Source organism: Eublepharis macularius, chromosome 2, assembly GCF_028583425.1.
Source record: "Eublepharis macularius isolate TG4126 chromosome 2, MPM_Emac_v1.0, whole genome shotgun sequence".
NCBI lineage: Eukaryota > Metazoa > Chordata > Lepidosauria > Squamata > Eublepharidae > Eublepharis > Eublepharis macularius.
In genome coordinates this window covers 52,868,724-52,887,362 of record NC_072791.1, presented here as the reverse complement: position 1 = coordinate 52,887,362, position 18,639 = coordinate 52,868,724, and the positions used below count along the sequence as shown (strand labels likewise).

Genomic DNA, 18,639 nt, shown 5'->3' with positions numbered 1-18,639 from the left:
ATTAATGCAGGGTGATGGGTGACATCTGACCAAAAAGCACCGAGAATCAAAAAGCCCCTTACGTTTGCTTGATATTGCTCCAGAATTACATGACCGGGAAACTCTGGTTCTGGTACAGCAGCAAACTTTTGAACAAGAAGTAGCAACATCTGAAGGCCAGAAAGACGAAGCCGGTCACTGTGATCAGTAGCAGCCATAAAAGCCATGCGGATCAAGTCTGCTAAATGCAATACTAAGAAATCATCTAATGATGAAGCCAAAGAGAAACAGACAAGAAAAGAAATCATTTCCTAATATAAATATTGTCACTTGATTTTGCAGTATGGGCTCCTAAAAGCCCCAAGCCAATTTCATTCCTCTTCTCTACCTTCCTCAGAAGCATGCACCTATACATACACAAATTGTTGCTAAAGGAATGACCAACAACAAGCACAGGTTGTCAACATTTTGTATAAAGTTTGTTTCATCTAGCATGTGTTGCAGTATCTGAAAAAATGTGCCTAAATAGTAGTGCTTGTGTTAAAACACACATAGAAGTTAACAGTAACTGATATTAGAATGAATTCATGCTCTATTCATCTTAGTGTATGCAGTGGTAATAGTAAAGATCCTTATGCTAAATACCATTAAGCCAGTATTTGTCAGAATTAATTTTAATTTCACTTTGAACTCCATGACTTTCTAGTTTTTAGCACATACCTCTTGAATCCCTTTGCTTCATTTCTTGTGCCAAAGCTATGTCAAAGTGAACAACCCCGGCTTTCTCACACTGGCCAATTATTTTACAAACACATTCTGCAGCAAAAACTCTAGTAGACCATCGTGGATGGGGGAACGGGTGAGATTTTTCATCGTTTCCCAAGGCTAATACCAATTCATCATCGCCTTGAGCTCCTTCTTCTTCTTGGGTGGTATCTACAGAAGCCACCGTTGTGAAATCTGCATTAAGACACAAACGGGGGACCAACAGCTTATTGAGGGGTGTAACTTGTATCGCGGATCAGGGTGGCTGCAGAGGTTAGTATAACTTATCATTTATTTACATTTAAAATATTCGTATGCCACCATTCCACCCAAAAAATAGGGCCCCCAAGGCATCAAACAGATATAAATACAGTAAAAACATATCAACATATACACAATCAGGAGGAGGGTCAATAAGAGGTGACTGCTTGCTTTGATTTCTGACCAGCCCAGTTCATCGATAACTAAGCAAAAGAGAGAAGCAGCCACACACAGGGAGACAAAGGGGTACAGGGTGAGGGGAAGAGTAGGGATGTGAGCAGAGTGAAAGACTTGGAAGCAAAGGACATTCCTCCTACTCTTTGAGAGTTCTGTCAGATCATTCTCTACTCACCCATCCTGCCTTTGCATTTAAACTCATGGTCAAAATTTTAAAAACCCACATTAGCACTTAGAAATAAAATCCAAATTAAATACATTACACACAAAATATTACGCTTCATATGACAGAAAAGTAGGAAGAGGGGCACAGGAGCTGTGTAAGCACATAGTGTTTGTACACAATGCCAACAAATCAGTGTTTAATTCATATATTGTGACATATGAACATCACCTTTGCTGGTGTAATGGGACACATTGGCAGAAAGCAAGACAAGTAAAGAGACCAACCTAGTATGATGGTCAGAGGATTCTTTTCTGACGTGGCAATATATATACTATAGGCTTGTTTCTAGGTAGATATTAGCTCTTACCAGTAGAGGCGGCTAGAACATCTTTGCATAGCTTCATCCAGAAAGAGAGTTTTTCAACAGCCATTGTTGTGAGCATATGGATTAAAGTTTCTCTTATATCTTGGCACAGTTTTAGATCCAATTCTTTGTCCAGTAAAATCAGCAATGCTCCTTCAAGGCCTACTTCTCTGATATTCATGTCTGTCAAGAAGAGAGAGAAAGAGAGAGAGCTTAATACTATTGCTTTCATATGACCATGAACTTGAAAGAGCAAGTGTGTTGTTGTGGTAACAGTGCTGAGCAGAAGAGGGGAAATATGGGTTCGAATCCATACTGTGTTATGTGCTGTCAAGTCACCTCTGACCTATGGCAATTCTATGAATGAAAGACCTCCAAAATATTCTATCATTAACAGACTTGCTCAGATAACTGCAAACTGGAGGATGTGGCTTCTTTTATTGAGTCGAGCCATCTCATTTTAGGTCTTCCTCTTTTCCTACTGCCTTCTACTTTTCCTAGCATTATTGACTTTTCCAGAGCATCTTGTCTTCTCATGATGTGACCAAAGTACGATAGCCCCAGTTTTGTCATTTTAGCTTCTAGGGAGAATTCAGGCTTGATTTGATCTAGTACCTACTTATTTGTCTTTCTGGCTGACCACAACTCTCCTCCAGCACCACATTTCAAATGAATCAATTTTCTTCCTTTCAGTTTTCTTCACTGCCCAGCTTTCACATCCATGCACAGTAATGAAGAATACCATAGTTTGGATTATCTTGATCTTAGTTCCCAGAGTGAATTCCCAGAGGTGAAGTGAAAATTGGTGGAAGGAACATTAACAATTTGAGATATGCAGATGACACCACGCTACTGGCAGAAAATAGTGTAGACTTGAAACGACTACCGATGAAGGTTAAAGGAGAAAGCGCCAAAGCAGGATTACAGCTGTACATCAAGAAGTCAAAAGTAATGACTACTAAGGAATTACACAATTTTAAAGTTGGCAATGAGGACACTGAAATTGTTCAAGATTTCCTATTCCTTGGCTTAATCATCAACCAAAAGGGAGACTGCAATGAAGAAATCAGAAGAAGACTGAGACTTGGAAGAGCAGCTGTGAGGGAGCTAGATAAGATCCTTAAAGATAAAGATGTTTCTCTGGGAACCAAGAATCCAGACTGTACCATAAAGGTAACTTTGGGCCAATCACTCCGTCTCAGCCTAAACTAAAGGCTAAAGCTTCTAAGAGAAAGGGTGAAAATAAAAATGCAGTAGGTGGATAAATAAAAAAGTTTTGAAATAAAATGTTAACTTTGAAATAATTTTTAAAGAACTAGTTCTTCCCCATACCTCTCATATTATAGTACATAAGCAGAGAATAAACACAGGACACTGCACAGTTCCAGACCCAATTCTTCTAAACTTTTGTCTAATTCCATATAGTAAGGAGAAAAAACCATAAAAAGCTAATGTGGAGGAATCTATAGGATTATCTACAGGAAAGCCCTTCAAGATCATTTTTATTTGCCAGTGGATTCAATGGGATATAAACTGCAGGAATATTTGGGGGAAGGTGCTGTTTGCAGCTTTATCTTACAGATTTTAAATTGAACCATGAGGAAAGGTGGGATAGTTATTTTAAGTTGTATGCCCATCTGAAACTTGAAAATATTTTCTATGCAACGTCATTTATTTCTCTTATTTACAGTCTGTCTTTCTCAGTTAGACTCAAGGAGGATTACACAGTGTGAGTCAGTACCGTCAACTTAAAAGATATTTCAATAAACATGTAACATGCAAATTTGCAAAGATTTAAAATGCAGCATAAATCCAATACAGGGCTGAAGAAATTCTCAAACAGAGCATAGGCAATTCTAAAACTGACATATTAAACAACATAGGATCATATTTACAGCAATAGTAGTAGTGTCTGTGGTCTCTCATACTTACAGCAAGTCCTCCTTTACCAATTGATCTCTTTGAGATCACTTCTTACACTACAGCCCTCCTATCTGAGTAAAACAGCCCTCTTGAAAAGTTCAGTTTTGCATAAGAAATCTGAAGAAGCGAGCTGTGGCTCACAAAAGCTCATACCCTACCACAAATGTTGTTAGTGTTATAGGTGCTACTGGACTCCTGCTCTTTTCTACTGTTACAGACAGACTAACACAGCTACCTATCTTAATCAGTTTTGCATAGTTTGCGGAAAGACAGGAGAGTGGGTGATTTCCTAACTTCTTCAGGTAGACCATTCCATAAAGTAGGGGCCACCACAGAGAATGCACATGTACAGGCAGCTGTTAATTTTGCCCATGTGCAAGGTGGCACTAGCAGAAGGTCTTGTTCAAATAAGCGAAGCTGCCATGATGGAATGCATACAGGATTTTATCTGGAAAGGAAAGAACTTGCACAAGACCCAAAATAAAAGGAGAGAAAATGAGATTTTTCCAAGTTGGTCAAATGCTGTAGTTGTACCTGGATTGAAATCTTCTCTGTTGTCTTTAGCAAGGGAAATTGCATGCTCAGATACTTCAGCTGCCTCTCTCTGCACAAGCTGCCGTAAACAAGCTAGGACTGCTTGCCTCAACAACAGATATGAACTAGAGAGATTCACCTGAAATAGACAGACAAAAGATATGAACCTTTGTAGTTTTCTGAAATGCAAAAATCTGATGCTTCCTGAGCAATAATAATGGTTGAGACAAAATGGGAAGTCATATATTAGAAAAAAAAAAGTCAAAAGAAAGGAAGAAAAATTCCAATATTATTGATTTGTAAGTGCAAGATTCCTCTCCCTTTCCAGAAACCCTCAAAACACAGAACTGTTGATTGAAATTCCACTAAGCAAGAAAAATAATTAATTGTGAAGACTCTGAATGCTTATACAATAATGACTGATTGTGGGATCCAAAAAAACTATGAGAGGAGTTTCACTTAGAGAGTGGGTTTTTCCTGCTGCAGCCCCTTGAGTCTCGGTGAGAAAAGTAGACTATAAATAATGTAAATAATGTAAGTGTTTAGAGGGAGGGACTGTCAGTGTGGTGTAGTGTTGGACTAGGATGAAGATACCATGTTCAAATCTTCCCTTACTGTGAAACTTACTGGGTGACCTTGGCAAGTTGTTCTCTTTCAGTCTGACCTATCTTATAGGGTTATTTTAAGGATAAAACAGAGGAGGAGAGAACCACATACACTGCCCTGAACCTCTTGAAGGAACTGCAGCATAGAAACACGTGTGAGTAGTACGAGAGTCTGCAGTTGTAGGGATAATTCACAGAAATGAAATATTTCCCCTTGCTTTAAAAGATGTGTCTGCTGCTCTCTCAAGGGGAAGACTGGATCCAACCTTTATCTCTGTTGCAGTGATTATTATACACAATCAAACCGCAATTCTAAAGAACTGTGTTTATACCACGGATATAATGCATGTTTGATAAAACTTGAAAAGATCATAATGTAGCAAGGGACAGGAAAATGCTTATAATACTTATAAATATTTATAAATACTTATAAAATAAGGAAAGACGAGGCAGCACAGTGAAGATTAAGACTTCTGTGAAATAACAAACAGAGATATGGGCTCAGAAGTTTATCAATTTTATGTGACAAGCCTATTATTGAAACTTTTCTTGCTCTCTTAAATTAGTCTCCAAAATGCTGCTGTGTTAACACTACACTGGTTATATTGTTTTCTTAATTTACAAACTGAACAGATGACAAAATTAAATTGGCATATTTAATATGTGTTAATATAATGGATTCTTTTTTTCTAAATTTAAGGTTAGTTTTGATGGAATCCACATATATAACAAAGCCAGCATTTAGCCAAATTGGTAGTACTAAAGCAAAAAACCAGGCTCTAAAAGTTATGATGAAGGAAACAATTAAATGAACACAGAATTAAGTAAGCATTCTTTTTTACCATTTGTACCCTTGTACCCATTAAAATGTTCAATATTAAAACCTGAGAAATAGGCAGAACTGAGAGAGCCTGTGGTAGAGAAGCCATGTTGGAGGCCATGTACCTCATTTCTCAATTTAAAGGCATTAGAATGAAAGATTGAAAAAGGAGATAAAATGGATACAAAGAATAAAATCTTTGGAAATGCAGTTAATCAAACCAAGTCCATGTCTATATTTTTGTATGTTCCTGCATGCACACTAATTTCCAAGGTCACACAACACATACAAAAATATGCCCTGAAAATCTTTAAGTCAAGAACATTACTGTATCTTTAAAATGTTTGCTACAAGAAATTCAAGTATGCAAATGGTTACTTTATTCAAGTTGACACACATTGTCTTGAGATTTAGGCATGCATAAAAAAAACTGAAGTTTGCCAGTTTTACACAAAAAAAGCCAGAGCACACAAACTGAACTGCAAGACAAAGCGAAATGCAAATTTTTGATCTCTTTCATTCTCCCATAGTTTAAAGGACAAGGAAAATGGCAATAAATAGATACAGAAAATGCAAGCAATACAAATAAAACACACACACACACACTCATCCCAGAAAGTGTTCTCTTGTTTGGCACTGAAAATGTTAAAAGTCAAACTAATGCAAAAAATAAAATGTACACAACAAGTTATGGCCAGTTATAAAGATGTTAAAGAGATAATTTGATTAGGCTAAAATAAAAAGTCACTCAACATGCTAAAAGTGTTTTATTGACATTAATGGTTAAACACAGGAAAAAATTAAAGAAACAGCACTGAAAATTGCTGAAGTTTTAACAATGCACAGAGACCTACCAACACAGAATTTTCCAACAAGATCTCCTGCACAAAAACAAATGATAATCCAGTCACGATAAACCCCAGGTATCAATACCATAGTGATCCTGATTCCAGCAGGACAGAATAAACCCATTGTATTGTTCTATCTCAAACATGCCACGAGACAAACACTAACAGTGCAATCCTAAGAAGAGTTACTCCAGTCTAAACCCATTGAAATCAATGGGCTTAGACTGGTGTAACTCCTCCTAGGATTGCGCTGTTAATTGTATTCTCATCACCGAATGAAAACTTACATCCTTAAAATAAAAAAACAGCTTCCTACACTAGTATCTGCTCAAAACTATGATGCCACTAATACAAAACCTAATTAGAAATTACTTATAATTTTATATCAAACAATGTGTTGCTTTTATAGAAAAAAGCAGACTAAAATCTCTGTAAACAAGGTGATAAAAATGTTAAAGACCCATGCACAAATGCCAAGGGTGGTCAATCCTGGCCTTGTTAATTAGGAACAATTCAAAACTACATCTGCAGTGGTGCAGTTAGATACTTTAAAACTCTGGACTTAACTGTTTTATGCACCTTTCCAGATTTAAATGATGGGCTGTCAAATGCAAACTTATAGGCTCCTTTGGGGAGCCCCTCTACTAAGCCTTTAGTCCAGGGCCCTGGACCTCCAACCTAAAGTCTTGCCCTGATGGTACCAGTACACACCCAGAAATTAAGTGCTAAATTTAGAGTGTTTAATACTGGATGCTACATTTCCATGACCTACTTTTTCTTGCCAGAACTAACCTGTAGTTAGCTGTAAAGCATTACAAGCCAGATCCCCAGAGAAAGATCAGTCCAAAAGAATTTATACAAGGACAAATCCTCTTATTTATACTGACTACATACTCAAAAGTGTATCCTGACATAAATATGAAGAAAGCACTCACTGTATTTTAATAGCTTTGATTCTTACTCTGTATCTACTCAGAGCTTAATAACATCAGCTGTATCACACAGGTTTTTATTTATGTGGTCACCCTGCAATGTGACCTATGCCATAATATGCTAACAATGCCCTCCTGCTGCTTACACAAGACAATAGTACTATCTATATACAAAAAAAAAAAAATAAGGATACAAAACTGACATTAAAAGGCCTTATATTTCCCAGAAATCAGTGGGGGAATATTTCAGTCTTTCTGGACAACCTACCACAGAGCTAAAATTCACCATACATCACCACCAACAACAACTTCAAGGGGAACCCAAAGTGCAATTGCTGAACTAGAATTTATCCATAGATTTGATTCTATTTAGTGGTGTTTTAACTGCTTCACAGAGGTTTTATTCTGGTTGCTTCACAGAGGTTTTGTTTGGTATTCAAACTAGAGATGGATTTTTTTTTAAAGCATCCACATGACATCATTCCCCAATTGTCTAGTATCCAGATTCCCCCCCCCCCCTGGTTTGCTCCAATCCTTCCCAAACCTGGACTGATAAAATCTTTTGGGAAATACCACAATCAAAGTGTTTTTGCATGCCGTGTGGATGTGAAGGTGTACATTTTTACAGGTCCCCTCACATCAGCACCATTTTCCCTTGCCTCAGCCATTGCCACCCTTCCGTCCTCCTTAGGACCACCAGAGACCTTTTTTTAAAAAAAAGGTCACTACCAAAGTACTGCAGACAGAGTTAGGCTACAGTGATATGTCAATTAACCATTTTAAACTGTAGTGATATATCAGTTACATTTAGTAACTGGCATATTGCTATAGATTAAAATCACTAAATAGCACCACTGTAACTTAACACTATAATGGTATATTAATTACTTTTTTTAAGCCTAAGGAAGTCCTCCAGTGGCAGAGAGGGTGGAATAGCGGCTGCACAGTCGCTGTGGCAAGCAAAGTACAGGGCAAGCCACCATACAAACACTGCATCGCCTTTGCTTTTATGGTGGCAAAGAGAGCTCAATCAAGAATAGTCACTGTGCGGAACCAGCATGGGACCATGGGGTTGTTCTCCCAGTACGTGTAGGAAATTAGCCTAGCAAAGCTAGAAATATTACATTATCATCAATTACTGCTGAAAAGAATAGTTGCTATGCTTATCCTGAATATATCTGAATACTGAAGTGGAAGCATTGCAGATCTATTAGAACTTGCCTTTCACAGCCTTTTGGTTCCCACTCATTCCAATTTTTATTCCTGGTAGTTATGTATACACGTTTGAATACATACATCTACCAACTTCATACATCTGACAAGGCAGTCTATAGTACATGAAACCTCATGTCACAAAGCCACTGGTCTTTTAAAGTTCTGCAAGACTCTTATTTCACTATATTTTCAAGTGGGTAGCCACATTGTTCTGCAGTAGAAGAGCAAGATTCAAGTTCAGTAGCACCTTAAAGACCAACCAGACAAAGGGAGCTTTGACTCTTTAAAGCTTTTATCCTGGAAATCTTGTGGGTCTTTAAGATGCTTCTTGACTCAAACCTTGCTGTAACGGAAAATGACTTATTTACCTTGTTTGAAATGTTCTACTAGGTTTGTGTTGAACAGCTGTTTTCCCTTAAAGTAGATCCCTCTGTTTTTACAGCAGCAGTCTAACTGCACCAGTTCCAAAGTCACAAAACAGAGCAGACTGGAAAAAGCATTTTAAATTTATACTTACACATAAGCACTTTACAAGGCTAGACAAGTTTACATGACGTGGAGCAAACATATGAAGTTGCTGAAGGCAAGAGATGGCATGAGCCTGAACAAGACAATCGGGACTGTCTTGCATCAGTGCACAGCCCAGGAGACAAGATGCCCTTAACGCTGAGACTGTAGTGTTGCTGCCTACAGATAAGACAAAGAGGAAGAGAACAGGCTTACCTCTGTCATCGTCAGTAATCCAATAACATCATCAAAACTGAAGTACTGTAAAGAATATGCTTATGAAATTACCTTTAAAATTGCCATTTTTAATAAAAGGTCCTTTATTTAGTAGTGTGGTACTGATGGAAAATGTGCAGCATGACTGCTATATCTCAACGGCTTTCCCTTGTCCAATAAGAAGCCCCTCTTCTGCCCCTGCTTGTAATGAGCCAGTTTATATTCCCACTAGCTCAGGCTTATTTCCCTTGCTGATTAGAATATGCAAGTATATGTACATCCATGCACAAGGGGCAAGGTGGATTCCAAGGATAAAAGGAAGCCTAGCTTTGCCCAAGTAATCCTTCTTGCATTCACAGTAGGATTATTCTTATCTACGTGAGGAAGTAGTTTCATCTAACAGGATATAAATTTGCTGAGAGTTCAAGACACAGAAAGGTTCTCTTGAGAGGGAAGATTTGATTCATATGAAAAGCTCAAAAATGGAACTCGTAGGTCACTGTCTTTATCTCTAATCAATGAACTTTGGAGGGTGACAAGCTATGTACAAAATGATCTGATAGATTTTTGGTACTACCACAATCTGGACATTTTAAAGATGATTCCTCACACTGTTCCCTACAAATGCTCTTAAGATGAAAACTCATGCCACAGTTCTATTAAATGAACAAGTCTCAACTACATAACTTTCGGTGCAAAACTGCCTCAAATGTATGCATACCTTGCAACTCAGGACCCAATGTAGTAATAAGTGCATTTAAACAGCGACCAAGGCTTTGATGGACTTCAGCATAAGCAGGAGGTACAGTCAACAACAACATGAGAACAAGAGAAAGGGTAGGTTCCACATGCATGTGATACAGAGGGCCAGCGGAATCAATGACCAGTGATAAGGAATGCAGTGCCCAGGTCTGTAAAACATCAAAAATGTAGCGCTGTCACACATGTGCACACACAAGCATGAATTATATAATTTGCACACTGAATAAAAAACTGAGGGCAATTCAGTGAGAAGGTGATAAATAGGACACTAATGATTTTGCACAATAAGATGATGAGGAACTACACAATATTTAAGTTGAATGCATCTAATTTCTCCTGGCAAAGGTGAGCAAAGGGCTGAGAAGGTGAAAAGGGCTATTTCTGGCACATATGTGTACACACACACTCTTTATCTTCCCTGACTTCCTGAATGTGCAAGAGCAACTTATTTAACACAATCTACCACAATGTGAAGAACAAAATGGGGAGGCAGCCCAGGAAAGGGGAAGGTTTGGTATGTGTGTGACCCCCCCCCAACACATGTAAGCAGTCCCCCATGCTAACTTAAGAGTCACGGAAAGAAGAAAGTAAAACTACATTCAGAAAGTGGAAGTTGATGAAAAGAAGGACAATGCTTACTTTGTTCATTGCCCATAAATTTATTAAACAAGATCTTCTGCAAGCAGAAAGACAAGTGGGGGGATACAATTAAGTTTGACATAGCACAAGTGGCTACCGTGGTCTTTTTCTTGCATTTTCACTTGCAGAAATGCTCAAGTGCAAGTGAAAATTTTGCACTGGAACAAACCCATTGTATTCAAGTGTTTGGCAAACATTTGGGAAAGAAAGTGCACACTGAAACAAAATACCTGTACTTCAGGTGAAGTGCTGTCCTGAGATAGTGTATAAAGTATTCCAACACATGCATTCAGATGCTGAGTAGAGCTTATACCTCCTAGATATCTATAGAGAGATCCCAGAGCCAAAGAATGCCCTGCTCTTGATATCACATCCCTAGCAGATTTTAGCCTATGAATTGTAAGGAAAAAATTATATTTAAAAGAGGATCAAAAGTCCGACTTTACAGTAAGACTACACAGAATCAAAGATAATATTATTTTGCATTTCCTCATAGCAAAATGGTCACTTCAATCCTTTGGTCTGTAACCAAAAACGCAATGGCACTATGTTTTCAAGTTCAACACTATCCTCAACAAGGTATGGCTACAGAAAAGCCATCTCTGTTGACTACAGGTACTGGGGCAGCACTCATCTAACAGATGTTAGTAGCAATCCTAAACAGATCTACTTTTTCCCAGGAAAGCATACTTAGAAGTGCAGCCGTTGTTGACTGGTATGCTTGTAGATGTATGAAGGCAGAATACGAAGGCTCCTGATCCAGAACTGCACAGATTCTGATGCCCACTTGGTACTTCCACATCAGTGATGAACTAAATAGGGAAAGGGGGGGGGGTCAAGAAAATGCTGTTTGCTAATATTCAGTCCCATTGCACTACGAAGGGATGAAGTGCAAACATTTATATTCATGTTGGGTATCAGCATACATAATCTTCTCCCAGTAAAAAAAAAACTCAAGGTCAACTGAGGTGTTCTTCGGTATTTTATGTTAAAGTAAGTAAAACAAGTATAGAGAGGAACTGTGGCTCAATGACAGAGCACCTGCTTTATATTCAGAATGCACTGAGTTCAATCCCAGCACATCCAGCTAAAGGGCCAGTGGCAAGTGATGTGAAAGGGCTCTTCCTTAGACCACCGCCAGTTAGAACAGACAGTAATGACACACCAATGGTCTGTTTCAATATTAGGCAGTTTTATGAGTTCACAAATAATGATCAGATTCACTATTCATGCCTTATTCTCACAGGTTCTTAAAAATTATGCCAAATCATGTAGCAACAACTTGCATAAATACCATTTATGCATTGTACAGACATCAGATCCCTACCTAAGTAATCACTGGCACTACTAAGAAAAAGGATATAAAATAGGAACAATGTAATGTAATAAAACCATATTAAAAGAAGTGCCTTACTTGTCAAAGTTCATTTGTGCCAATCCAGCAGTGAAGGCACTGTCAGCAACTACCTGGGTAAGTCTGGCAAGGGATTCTGCAGCAGAACACCTTAAAAGCGGATTACTACTTTCCAAGGCATTCATCAGTAAAGTCAGAGCACACCTTCGGATTTCTTCAGAACCCAAATTACCCTTGCAACTAGCCAAGTTCTACAACAGAAAGAAAGCTGTTGTAATTTTAGTTACCCAACTGCAAACATTCCTGCTATTTTCTAATAAAATAACTATATTGAGTTTGTTTCTGTTTTGGAAGGATAATGAGTATATTTGCAGGCCAGTGCTGAATGGGGGAGGAGAGCGGGGCGGGGGGCAAGGCAACAGAAACACAACAGACAACAGTGCTGGAGTTGATATTACAGCTCACGGAGCATTGGCACTGCATAGGGCACTGATCCAAGCATCAGCTGACCTGCCTGCCAGCCAATGATCCCCATGCTGAGCCCGCCTCTAAGGGGGGGGGGACAAGAGAAGACAGTCAATGGGATGGTATGTGGGTGTACACTCCTGTGTGAATCATCCCCTGCCACCTGGGAGTGAGGCAGCCCCTCGGCTAGGCATGCACCTGCCATGCCTCACTCCCCAGACCCCTTAAGGGGATCCCCATAACAGGGGAAAAGGGAGGGCTGAGTGGGATGACAGCCAAGAGCCAAGTGCTGAGGGGGAGGGGCCAGCTCCCCAGACCAGGGCCTGTGGATGTGCGTGAACTGCAGCTCCCCGCTCTCTTGAGCAACATGATGGCCACCATGTCCCACCTTGCCCTCCTCCCCCACACAGCCTGCAACCTGGTCCCCCAGGTAAGTCTGGGTGGCCAGTGTTTCGTATTCAGTTATTCCATCATTCTTAGCTGCTTCAATTTTGAAAGTGATCCCTAAGATTGGGGGGGGGGAGTATGATTTTGGGATACTTCTTCAATTGGATACTAAAAATATAACTCATTCTTACATGCATTAACATCTTGTGGCTTTGTGGAGACTCAGTTCTGAAATCACGGTGCAGGCTCCACAAATCAGCAAGGTTGTTGATACAGGGTTACAGAGTTTCCTTTGACATTTTAATTTTAATATACATACTAAATAACAAAACCACATTAGTACATACAAATACCAAAACAGTATCTAAACTACAGCCAAATTGTGTTGCATTAGTTTCTCTTAATCTCTCTTTTTCCTTTAATCTCATTACCACCAAATAAGCTCCATATTGCAACTCCCTGTCAAGTGTCCCCTCAAGTCAAACCTGACTTATGGTGGCCCCCAGCAAGGGGGCTTTCAAGGCAAGTGAGAAGGTGGTTTGCCATTGCCTTCCTCTGCAGATTGTTCCTTGGTGGTCCACCATCCAAGTACAGTCCCTGCTTAGCTTCCAAGATCTGATGAGATCAGGCTATACCATGCCACCTTCCCTCCTTGCAACTCTCTAATTAGATATAATTTAATACTTCAGTTTTAATCTTATCTAAAGTGTTGTCCTTATGCAAAAAACCACTGTGCTCCTAATGTATTAGGTTTTGCAGAAGTATAATACAGAGGTCCCCAACCTTGCTGAGTCTGTGGGTATTTTGGAATTCTGAGAACAAGATGGGCAAATGTCAATATGTTGGGAGGTTCCCACTAAAGAATCCTCATATGATGGAGGGAGCTGTTTCTGAACAGGTGCTCCCTGCTGGCACAGAGGTAATGCTTCCTGAGGCAGATGAAAGGACAGAGGAAAGGCAGGATTTACTTTGTTAAGAGGTGGGGGAAGAAAGTGGGTGTCAGAAAACACAGGGGCACTATATTAAGTATCACTTAATATGTATCCACTGAAACAGTAATTATATTACACACACAAACACACACATATATAAGCCTGAACACAAAAAATAGGGTGAAATCAAGTGGATAATGAACAGAGAGGAGAATAAAAATTTTAGAAGGAGAAAAAAAACTAAAAACACACATACGTAAAGCTGCATTAATATAATTCATATTCCCATTTTCCCCAAGATTCTTATAATAGTTTGAAATTTACAATCTTGATTCCAGTGAAGAATAAGGAGACAAAATTTAAATAAAGGGTAAAATGGATGTTTTGAGCATATCTAGCATTACATATGAACACCATAGGAATATTTTTTGCCAAAGAAACAGTTATTATAACAAGGGGAACCTCTTACCTTCAGAAAGTTAGAAAGGGCAGATACAACATTGTGTTGCACTATCTGCTGCCGTGTTCCTTTTGTTTGTTTTATGGATGTTAATAATTGTTCTAATACTTGCAGCCTAAAGCACCCACACAGAGTGAGAGGAAAATAAGTACTCATTTATATTCAATAGCCAAACATCCACTGATTCTTTTCCTTTTCTAATTAAAAAAGCTGCTTAATATATTTCTGTTCTACAAATTTTCCATTGTTGTTTACCCTTTATTATTTATTTCCTTTGATATATATTATTTTGTTGATTTATGGATCACTTTTCTGTTTCTGAAGAGTAAAGACATGGACAATCCACATACACAGTAAAACAATTCTAAAAAAAATTCCAGCAAATCAGACAATCATAACCATCAGTCAATCCAAGGCAATAAAAACAGTAGCTAATCAATAGAAATAGCAGCAGTCATAGAACGTCAAAGGCTTTCCAGAATAAATAGGTCTGGAAGGTCTAAGGGTTCATGGCCATCTTAGCTCCTCATAGAGGGACTTCTACAACTAGGAAGTGGCTGCAAAGAATCTCTTTTGTTAGTCCCTACCAACCAAATTTTGCACAATATAAGTTTCAGCAGGAAGGCTCCATCCACTGATCTAAAAAGCTTTGGGAGTTTGTTATAAATGGAGGCAGCTGTTTGGGAATGTTGGACCCAAGCTGTTCAGGGCTTCAAATGGTCAAATATGGCAACCTTACTGACATCTTATAAAATGCACTGGTAGTGCTGTCAGGTTATGGCTGACTTATGGCAACCCCTGCCAGGATTTTTAAAGCAAGAGACTAACAGAGATGGTTTGTCATTGCCTGCCTCTGCATAGTGACCCTGAAATTTTTTGGTGGTCTGGTCTCTTATCCAATTACTAACCAAGGCTGACCCTGCTTAGCTTCTGGAATCTGATGAGACTGGTCTAGCCTGGACTATCCAGGTCAAGGCATAGCACTCACTATCCTATATCAAATGACACAATATACCATCTAATAATGTACATACAACAAAATCTTATTCATGAATCTTCCCACAACAATTCAGAGAATTCCACATACTATGAAACAGATATTATCTTTATTTTATGCTTATTTGACTAAAATATACCAGAGAATGTTAAAAAAAACAAACCAATTCTTGGTAATTTTTCCAACCAATGTATTTATTTGTTTATGTTATGTATTAAACTATTTATATTTCACCTTTCATCTTGGCTCAAAGTAACTAAACCAACACAAAATTTATATTATACTCATTTTACAATTATGATTATAAAATTCTTATGAATATGAGCTATTTTTACTTACAGGAAAATTCCTTACCTAAACATTTGTAATTGTGCCATTTTAAATTCACAATCATGAATAGTTTACCTTTGCAATTCGGCTACATGGGAAAATATTACTCCAAAGAGACGAGTTGCTGCATTGATAATGGATAATGTTAGAGGTAGAGGTTTAGGCACTAAATCACCTTCTGAAGATTTCTCATAAACTGAATATGGGTCATACTCCAGGCTTCCAGCTACACTGTTAACTAACAGTAGCTGCAACAGTGAGAAAAGTACAAATGTTAAATCTTTCTGGCCAAATCACAGTGCAACAGCCTCTTTCATGTAAATGCTATGAAACTGCTAAAGTAAATACCTGCTCCTCAATAAATCTGTGCTGTGTTTCCTGTAGCAGAGGACCAAGTAAAGTAAGTTCATTCCGATGACAGAGAGAAGGAAGATAAGAAACAGATGCTGTCATCTGGTTATCGGGCTGAGTCAAATCAGGCACTAGTTCTTTGAGAATAGCAGAGAAACATCCTGAAAATAATGGAGGCAGAAAAATACTTTTACTCAGAGCTGGTTCCCATATATAACAACAGTGTTTTGATAGATAGATATAGATAAGAGATATGGTATTTGTGCCTGACAAAAGCTGAAAAGTCACAGAACTGAGTAAGTTCAATACATCACAGTGAAACTTGAACTTAAGAAATTTCATATATTCTACTGAACTATTTTTGAAAATGACCATTACTTAAGAGTAACTAGCAGTGTCATCCTAAACAGATTTACACACACTTTTCTAACCTCACTGAGGTCAATGGACATAGTCTAATGTAACTGTGCTTAAAGTGGCATCATTAGTCACCCTTTCTCCATGTTGCTTGAGAAAGAGAAGACAAGAACCAGAAAGGGAAATAATTGTTTGGCTCTTGTTTTTCTACTTTTAAGCTTTCAATACAAAATCTGCCACATTTTGTTGAGGCATAAAAGTCTGGTGGAAAGGGAATTCTTGAAAGGAATATGATCAAAAGCTGAGTTATAGGCTTCCTCCTTCAGGTTATAGATTCAAACAAACCCCAGTTTAGAATAGCAGCAAAACCAAATGGAAGATATGTGTGTTCTATATACCACACGTTCCAGGCTTAGAGCTATGCAAATCGAACACGGGAAGTTCGAACACGGGCAGTTCGAACATGGGAATGAAAGCATTGATAATAAGATGCAAATTGATTTCTCCTACAGTTTTTGTTACTGGATTTAAGAGCTGCTATAAGGAGAAATGCAACTAGCTTAGTAATCTAAGTCATTTCAAGGGTGCACCCATATTACTGTAATTTTCTGTGTCTCTTCCATTGCCACTTTGAATGCAAAGGCAATACCAGCAGCGTTTTCCCTGCACTTTCCTTCCCTCAACCACCCATGGCTGTCATTCTTCCTCCCCCCCCACTAATGTTTTTTTCAGTTGCTTTTTTCTTTAAAATGCTGTAGTAATATGTCTATTTTTTAAAGCCCCAAAAAGACATCTGGTGGTGTGGTGGCATGGCAGCCATGGAAGGCTGGGTCAAGAAAAATGGCACTGTTATGGAATAGATATGAAAAAGGCATACATTTGTCTCTACACAGCCCACAAAGACACTTGCCCTGAAAGATCATAACCAAATCAGGTATGGGAAAGACTGCAACAAAGTGGGAAAACACAGAAAGTAGACAATTGGGGGATGATGTTGGGTGGATGCTTATCTCTGCAAAACTGAATTATTAAGGAAGTCCTTCTTACACAGGTAATAGGGCGGTGATGTAAAGAAATGGTTCAGAGAGATGCATTGGTAAGGATAAGTATACTGCTGTGCACCGCCTGTTGCTGCAAGTATGCTCCGAATGGACAGTTCTGTGTTGTTTAATATATCGTATCAATCTGCTTATATTTTGTTTCAGCATTTTCCCCCAACTTTGTATCAGACTTCTGCTTGTTTCCAAATTTTTGCAACCCATCGTCTCTTGTACTGTTTACTGAATGTTCCAGTCATTGATTGTATTTATTTACATGGTGTAATCTGCCTTGAGTCTCAGTAAGAAAAACAGACTATAAATAATGTTAAATAAATAAATGCATGAAACAGGAGCAAAACTTCTATGTGAAAGTAACTAAAATTAAAATAAGATTAACTTTACATTTCTAAAATGTAAAGACAAAAGAGATTATAATAAAGAGAGAACAGTGTAATTATTAATATTCTGGCACTACATTGAAAATACTCATATTCAGAACTAGCATAGTGCCCCCATACTGCAGTATGTAAAAGCTGCTTCAGTAAGAATCAGATCATAAATGTATTATGTGGGACAAAGGGGTTTGCCATCAGGCTGAAGTCTATAGTCTCTTACATTTTTATTCTGCTGTTCCACATACAGTTATTGTACCAGCTCATACATCACACCAAAACATGGCTAAGGAAGTTTAACTGTGCCTTGAGATCAACCAGCAATTAGTAAGGCATTTGATAAGGTTCCACATGATATTCTCATCGACAAGTGGTAACATGTGGTTTGGATCCTATTTCTGTTAGGTAGATTTGTAAGTGGTTGACAGATCGCACCCAAAGAGTTCTAGTAAATGGTTTCATATCCTCTTGGGAAGGAGTGACAAGTGGAATTCCTCAGGGATCTGTCCTGGGCCCTGTATTATTCGATATCATATAAATTACTTGAATGAAGGAATAGAGGGGATGCTCATTAAATTTTCTAATGATACTAAATTGGAAGGGGTTGCAAACACTGTAGAAGACAGAAGAAAGATTCAAGGTGATCTTGATAGGTTGGAAAACTGGACTAAAACTAACTAAATGTCAAGAGAAATAAAGTTCTGCATGTAGGTAGGAAAAATCAAAGGCAAACTTATAGGATGAGGGAGGCTTTTCTTGGCAGTAGTACATGTGAAAAGGATCTAAGGGTTCATGAATTAGCAGCGTGATGCTGTAGCTAAAAAGGCAAATGCAATTTTAGGTTGTATCAACAGAAGTATC

The 18,639-nt window shown here is 38.4% G+C and overlaps 1 protein-coding gene across 1 annotated transcript in view; it reads right to left on the bottom strand.

Annotated features, from left to right (window-relative positions):
* HEATR5A (HEAT repeat containing 5A) overlaps positions 1–18,639 on the bottom strand; it is an 81,982-nt gene that overhangs the window by 22,833 nt on the left and 40,510 nt on the right. The window contains exons 14-24 of the mRNA XM_054971822.1: positions 15,987–16,150; positions 15,714–15,886; positions 14,321–14,426; positions 12,128–12,318; positions 10,944–11,103; positions 10,034–10,223; positions 9,107–9,276; positions 4,170–4,308; positions 1,716–1,895; positions 700–939; positions 63–244 (exon numbers count right to left, since the gene is read on the bottom strand). Coding sequence (XP_054827797.1) covers positions 63–244; positions 700–939; positions 1,716–1,895; positions 4,170–4,308; positions 9,107–9,276; positions 10,034–10,223; positions 10,944–11,103; positions 12,128–12,318; positions 14,321–14,426; positions 15,714–15,886; positions 15,987–16,150 — 1,895 coding nt within the window. The remainder of the gene's footprint in view (positions 1–62; positions 245–699; positions 940–1,715; positions 1,896–4,169; positions 4,309–9,106; positions 9,277–10,033; positions 10,224–10,943; positions 11,104–12,127; positions 12,319–14,320; positions 14,427–15,713; positions 15,887–15,986; positions 16,151–18,639) is intronic.